Raw genomic sequence first — 8101 nt, 5'->3', positions numbered from 1 at the left:
CCCAGTTCCATTTTAGTGTTGCTACTCTCTCTACTGCATCAGCCACTCCTGTTCTTTGTCGTAGCTGGCGATTTGGGATCTTGTCTCGTAGTGAAACGCCCAACAGAGCACGCTACATCGCCCTTTGTCACACAACAGATCTTTTGAACTGTTCTCCTTGTCATGGTCAACGTTTCGGCACCGTAAGTTAACACTGGTAAAACACACTGATTAAACGTTTTTCTTTTAAGGCATATTGGTATATCAGACGATTTGAAAATATGGTTCAGCTTGCCGAAGGCTGCCCAAGTCAGTCTTATACGACGGAGAAGTTCAACGGTTTGGTTATCTTTTCCTATGCGAATCTCATGACCTAGGTATTTATAGGCCATTACCTGGTCTATGGATCTTGTTCCTATGCATATATCTTCGCTGACTACAAGATTTGTCATCATCTGGGTTTTAGATATATTTATTTTCAATCCCCCTTCTAGCGAGGAAAGGTAGAGCTGATTTAAAAGTTCTTTGGCCTCATCTATCCTATCAGCTATTAGTACAATATCATCTGCAAACCTCAGATGGCTAAGCTTTTCTCCGTTTATGTTTATACCCTTGTCGGTCAGTTTTGCCCTTTTACATATATATTCCAAAAGCGTAGTGATCAGTTTCGGCGATATGGTGTCCCCCTGGCGTACTCCACGTTGTATCGGGAATTTCTGGGTTTGACGATCACCCACTCTAACACTGGCTGTTGCGTTTTGGTATATATGTTTATTATAGTACATTTTAAAATGATTGATAGCACATAGATTTTATTGCACGTGAGATAAAACTCATTATAACATCATAAAACAGTGACGGAGATTTTCTAAAATAAAATATTCAGCATTGTTCTGAAAATATTTGGGTTTTACCTAAAATTTTTAGACATGCCAATTTATTTCAACTCTTGTCTTAAATTTTGTAGTCATTTTAATCAACAAATAAAAGTACGTAATCCTCATAGGTATAAACTATTTACAATTTACAAAAAGAAGAGAATTTATAAGTTCTTAAATTTCTTAGAAAGTAATAAAATGTCCAAGCGACAGAACAGGTTCTGCAGATTGTGAATCATTTTAGTTATGATTAACAGGTTGTGTTTGTAAATTCCTGTGCTTACAATACGCAGAATTGTTATTTCTTAATAAAAACCGATATTAATGAACTGAATATAAGTGAACTTGTGTAGTAAAAATGTCACAAACCTCTTTTACTTCTGTGAAATTAAATTGTCATTAAGATGAAGTGGGAGAAGTTGGAGAAGCGCCTATTTATAGACTTTTAAAGCAACGAAAAACTGATAGTATTACAGAAGCACATAAAATGTCACAGGAAGCAAACCCATTCACATAGACGATACTGTAAAACAATCGATTGGAAGAAAAGTTAATTTATTTTATTTACCAAAACAGATTCCTACTTTGCATAAACAGTAGACATTAATGAAGACGAATCATTGCCTAACGTTAAAAAAGATAAATTATGGAAAACCTTACATGAATTAGGATGTTGTTATGAGAATAACAATAGAAAATCTGCGCTCATACAGAAAGAAAAAATTGTTTTTGTTGGAAGAGGCAACATTTAAGGGAAATTCAAAAATTAAGGAGAGAAGGCAAAGGTTACAAATGCTCGTCAGACATTTGTAGAAGGTTTGTTTACGGACTTAAAATTTTTAAATGGCAAAGGTCACCGTTTCATTACCACTCATATTAGAGGAAATAAAAGACTTGTTGATGAAGGCTTGCTATATTTTATTTTAAATTCTACGAACCACTACCATGAAGAAGTGACTGCTGATGTTTTTGGGGAATATTTGAGTCAAATGATAAATTTATTACCCACAAATTCTGTAATAGTGGTAGACAATGCCAGATACCATTCAAGATTAAAGGAAGCGTTACCTAACACTAAATGGAGAAAGCAAGAACTTTTGGATTGGCTAATAACCAAAAAAATAGTAGTGCCAGCAGAAGGTTTACTCAAAAAAGAGATATTGCAGCTATGCAAAAAATATTCACCAAAATTTAAGAAGTACAGTGTAGATAAAACAGCGAAAGAACATAGCATTAAAGTATTGCGATTACCACCTTATCACTGTAAACTTAACCCCATTGACTAATTTGTGCTCAAATTAAGGGATATGTTCCGAAAAATAATACAACATATTATACTCTTATCATATCAAAAATTTTCTTTGATAATTTTTGGCAAAAAGCTATAGAACGTGTTATAGCAGAGGAAAAACATTATGGAAACTCGATATGCTAATAGAGGAAACAGTAGAACCAATTGTTGTTTCTATAGGAAATGAAGAAACTGATGATAATGATGCCTCCTTATCGGAAGAATACTAAATACTTATGTATTTAGCTATGTAATTATATATTTATATTACTAATTATAATTTATATAAAATATATATTATAAACCCCTACTTAAAAGATACAATCAGCTATATGATGATCCCTTTTCGGAAGCAACAATACATGCCGGAGAGGAAGTGCTACATACGATATCCATCAACAGAACGGACAGGTGGCACAAGCTGGTCACGAGTCTAGACATGAAACAAAACAGCAAACGCGCTTGGAAATTAATCTGGAATCTTGGCAACAATCCTGCCATCCCGGCACCCAATGTGACAAAAGTCACACTTGATGAGATAGCCCATCGTCTCCTGACAAATGGTAAGACGACATCAAGGAAGAACAAAGTAAGAGTACAACAAAATATCGACGAAAAAGAGGAAGTTCTAGGTACCTCCTTTTGTCTAGAGGAGATGAGAGGTGCGATCCACCAAATGAAAGATAATACAGCGGCTGGTCTAGACGATATATGAACACAACAAATAAAGCACTTTGGACCAAAAACCCTAGAGTGGCTCGTAAAAATGATGAACTGTTGCGTCCGTACATTTTAAGTCCCCAAAATCTGGAAAAAAGCTAAAGTAGTGGCCCTCTTAAAACCAGGAAAGGATCTGGCGGATACAAAGAGTTTTCAAGGCGTTCGAAAAAATGATACTAAACCGGACCGCTGAATCTGTGGATACTAAAATTATTCCTAAAAAGGCAGGGGTTAGACTCGGAAAATGCTGCTGCAGTCAAACTTTTAATCTCACCCAACATATTGAATGTGGGTTTGAACGGACAGAAATAACAGGAGTAGCGTTCATAGACCCGACTGCCGCCTATGACACAGTTAACCATCAACGGCTACTGGTAAAACTCTACAAAATTACAAAGGATTCCGACCAACAAGGTTAATAAAATGTCTTCTCCAGAACAAAAGAATACAGAAGGCAAGGGGAAACCACTGCATTAAAGGTTTAACAGAACATCCCTAGTCATTCATCATGGCAAATAGGCAAAAAAGTTAAACCGTTACTGATCATGGAATCTGAAAGCAAAGATCCGATAGGGAAGGAAAAGATCATGTAAAAAAGAGACCTACCAATTTAATACAAGAAATGACCAGACTGGAAATAAATATACTGGCAATAAGTGACGTACAATGGCCAGACACCGGCAAACTTATAACCAAAAACGGCATGATGTATTATGCTGGAAACAACGATCCGGCTCATCGCTATGGAGTCGCAATTGTGTTAGTCACAGAAACTAATAAATTAGTTATAAGCTTCACTCCTTACTCACAGAGAGTGATAATGGTTCAGCTAAAGACAAACATACAACAAGTTAATTTAATTCAAGTATACGCACCAACAGCGGATAAGGATGAAGAGGAGATAGAAATTTTTTGCATGGAGTTAGACATAATTTTAAGATCTATTAAAACAAAAGACATAACGATAGTAATGGAGGACTTTACTGCTAAAGTCGGGAGAGAACAAGTTGACGAATATGTTGGGGAATTTGGACTAGGTGACAGACACGAAAGAGATTATAGACTTGGAGATCTTCTGCATATTCAGAAATCAAATAGATTGTATATTAATCAAAGATAGATACAAAAACTGAATTAAAGCAGTAAATTTGTAAGCATACCTTGGAGCAAATGTAAACTCAGACTCAGACATAACCCGCTGATAGCTAAAATACACGTGAAACTCAAAAAGATCGTAATACCTAAAAATAAGCCAACGTCTGATTATACAAAATTAAAAAATGGGAAATACATCAAAAAGTGATCTAACAAGTCAACTTAAATCTAACAGAAGTAGGAGAAGAAATTTTAACATCAGAAGATGTCAATGAAAAGTGGAGCGGTATTCAGAAGGCATTACTAAAGGCTGCAGAAGAAAATTTAAAGCCTAAAAAGACAAATAAAAAACAGAAGTGGATGACTTCAGAAAATCTAGCATTAATAAAAGAGGATGGAGGAGAAATGCCAAAGGAAGAAATGAGCCAAAATATCAAGAACTACAAAGTAGAATTAAAGTAGAGATAAAAAGGCCAAGAAACAGTGGTTAACAGATCAATGCATAGAAATAAAAGAGTATGACAGCAAATACGACAGCTTTAATATGCATAAAAAAATAAAAGTACTAACAAATACCAAAAAGCGAGCACACTATGGGATACTCAAAGATAATAATGGTAAACTCATTGCAGGCATTAAAGATAAACTAAGATTTTGGCAAGACTACATAATAAAACTATTCGACGATGATAGAATGATACCAGAAGCACCACAGGAATAAACAGGACCGAAAATAATAATGTGCCAATTGGAACAGGCAATTATGAATGCAAAGACCGCAAAATCAGTAGGCCCAGATCAGATACCCACTAGGCTAATTAAATGCATTGACGAAGAAACACTGCATATACTATTAGATGTGTTCCACAAAGTATATACAGCAGGAGTAATACTCGAAGATTTGTTGCTGTCCACATTTGTAATACTACCAAAGTCAGTACATGCGACAGAATGCTCCCAGTACAACAATTTCCTTAATAACCCACACACTTAAGATATTTCTCAAAATGATAAATGGAAGACTATACAAAATAATAGAAGAAGATATAGAGGACACCCAGTTTGGATTCAGAGGAGGACTAGGAACAAGAGAGGCGCTGTTCGCTTTCTCGCGCAAAAACGACTAGATACAAACCAGGATCTCTATGTCTGCTTCATAGATTATTAAAAGGCTGTTGATAGAGTACGACATCAGAAACTCGTAAAACTATTAAAAGAAAAGAATGTGGATAGTCGAGATATACGGGTTATTGTCAATCTGTACTCGAATAAGAAAGCAAAGGTTATAATCTAAAATGTCGATACAGAAACTATAGAAATCAAAAGAGATGTTATCCAGGGTTGCGTACTGTCCCCATTGTTATTTAATCTGTACAGCAAAGCTATTTTTAGGAAAGCAATATCAGAGGAACAACAGAAAATATCAATAAACAAAAAAATCTTGAACAACAAAAAATTCGCCGACGACACCACTGTTTTTGTAGACAGTCTAGAAGCATTGCAACGCTTAGATCAAGTCAGTATAAAATATGGACATAAATGAACGTTAAGAAAACCAAGTGTAAGATTATTTCTAAACAACATACAGTAGGAAGGCTAGATATCGAGGAAAAACAAGTAGAAAGAGTGAATAACTACAAATATCTGGGAACATGGGTAAATGAAAACAATGACCAAGGTAGAAAATAAGGACACGCATTGAAATTGCAAGACAAGCATTTATAAAAATGAAAACAATGTTTGTTAATCAAGACCTTTTTGGAGGAGGATTTTGAAAATACCATGGACCGAACGAGTTACAAATGCAGAACTGTTAAGAAGGCTACAAAAAGGATTGCGAGGTCATTAAGCACATCAAAACAAGAAAGCTGGAATATTTAGGCTACATTACCAGAGCTGCGAAATATGAGATATTAAGGTTCATAATGCGGGGTAAGTTTAAGAGTAAAAGATCCATAGGAAGACGAAGAATTTTCTTACTAAGAAACCTAAGAGAGCGGTATAGTTGCAGTTCAGTAGATCTTTTCAGAGCAGTCGCCACTAAGGTACTACAAGAAGAAGAATATTGTTAGAAGCGGCTAGCGGATAGTACTTTTCTACAGACCCAGTAGAGCCCAGAATACTTTAGTACTTTTATATAATATAATAGTCTCCCGTTTTATACCGCTGTCGCGGCTTTGGGAGTATAGCAGGGTAGTCTGCTATATCTAGGGCCTACGGTATACAAGGAAGGTAACATGGCCAGTGCTACGCTTCAACCGTCTATTATTACCCCTGGTTTTACCCAAGGTACTCATTTTTATTCAGGCTGAGTCGACCTGGGGCCTATAGACATTTTTAAAATGTCTAGATGTTCTTGCCGGCGGTGGGATTCGAACCCCGGACCATCGGCTTGCGAGGCAAGCATCCTACCGCTTGCGCTACGCAGGCCCTTTAGTACTTTTATCCTATTAAATTTTTATACCATACCCTTTGCTAACTCACCTGATAAACGTAGCGATGTATTTGTGAAATACATCCGCCTTATGATGTTGAATATAAAAACTAAAAAAATCCCACGTCGGTAACCCGGTTTACCTCACGGATTCTGGGGGAGGCAAATATTGAACCAGTTTAAATATCGGAACATATTAGATCCCTGAATAATGACACAAATATTTAACAGGAACAGGATTTACAATAAACAGAAGACTTGTTCAACGTGTACAAACTAAAGATACAGATTGGACAGCATACGTTATAATTAAAACGAAAGAACGGATTTAAAAATCACACAAGCGTATGCTCCAACAAGTACGTATGACGAAGACGATATTGAAACCAATTATGAAGAGATTAGCATAGTCCTAGAAGAGGTCTTATATAAATTATTCTGCAACACAGGCTATGTCATGAACCTTTATTTAAAAAACAAGCCATCAAAAAAGTGTACTTAACAATCACCAAATACAAATTACCAAAAAAAAATCAATAAAATCCAAGTATCGCAGAGAGCAATCGGGAGGACAATGTTGAATATATCCCTCAGAGACAGAGTTTTAAATCAAATAGTTATATACAATGCTCAAATTAAACTAGGCAGATTGGATGCAATGGCATTATTTATGAAGGCCTATGTTCAGCAGTGAACTCAAAATGGCTAATGATGCTGATTTACCTTAACTCTATATAGAATTATTGTTCTTTAATAATTGCTCTGTATTGAATACCATGTTTACTTAATTTCCCAAAAATGATTCTTAAAAACAAAGATCCAACCAATCAACAATGTCATTTGATAAATGTGACGTCGTTTATCATGATAAATATGCTCCTACCAACTCGTAGAAATAAGCAACGATTCCAAGTCTTCCTCAAAATACGTTTTTTGTCAATGTCCCTATATTTTAGTTTACAGAAGAAATATTAAAATTCGAAATATTTCTTTACCTGGTAGATAATATTTGACATTGATATATTTTACGTAAAATGATTCACTATTTCTTAAAAACCTTTATAAACTATTGGCGACAATTCTGAAATCGTTAAATCGCTGAACATTATCTTAAGGCGTACTACACTCATCATTCTTCAGTGTATTGCATCGGAATCTTCTCTGCAATTCGCAAAACTAAGCAATAATATGACGCTTCAACGGTCAAGTCCGGAGTCTCCGGATTCCCCGGAGCCAACCGGAGTCATTCGTAGCCCTGAAGAAGTGGTGCGTTTCTTACATGGCGGTGGACGTGGTGTCAGTGTGTCGTTAGACAGTACCAAACGCGCATTGGCGCGCCGCCCGAAGAAACGTGTGAGTCCGTGTCCGTGTGAAAGTGTGAAATGTCGTGAGATTTTGGCAGAGATGCGCGACTCAATGTGCTCTAATAAGCTGCTGCTCTATTTTCTCATCGGCGCCTTCACCATTTCCGTAAGTCTGCAAACAAAATACACATAATATAATATTATTTTATAATGTAACGAGAAATAGTAAACTACTTAAAAACATTAATTTTTAAATAAACAAATTTATCATTTATATTTTACTCGTTTGTTTTGGTCAATATTAACCATGACCGTTTTTCTTTAACTTTAAATATTGGAACAATGAAACTTTTTTCTTCATTTAAATATGATTTCCCACATGTATAAGCTTTGTTTATTG

The 8101-nt window shown here is 35.6% G+C and overlaps 1 protein-coding gene across 1 annotated transcript in view; it reads left to right on the top strand.

Moving 5' to 3' along the window:
- Window positions 1–7630: 7630 nt before the first annotated feature.
- The window catches only part of LOC140441758 (uncharacterized), a 234801-nt gene continuing 234330 nt past the window's right edge, over window positions 7631–8101 (top strand). The window contains exon 1 of the mRNA XM_072532660.1: window positions 7631–7867. Within this exon, the coding sequence (XP_072388761.1) occupies window positions 7802–7867 (66 nt within the window). The 5' untranslated portion in view covers window positions 7631–7801. The remainder of the gene's footprint in view (window positions 7868–8101) is intronic.

Source organism: Diabrotica undecimpunctata, chromosome 5, assembly GCF_040954645.1.
Source record: "Diabrotica undecimpunctata isolate CICGRU chromosome 5, icDiaUnde3, whole genome shotgun sequence".
NCBI classification, from domain to species: domain Eukaryota; kingdom Metazoa; phylum Arthropoda; class Insecta; order Coleoptera; family Chrysomelidae; genus Diabrotica; species Diabrotica undecimpunctata.
The sequence above is the reverse complement of the archived record's forward strand: the minus strand, read 5'-3'. Positions and strand labels throughout refer to the sequence as shown.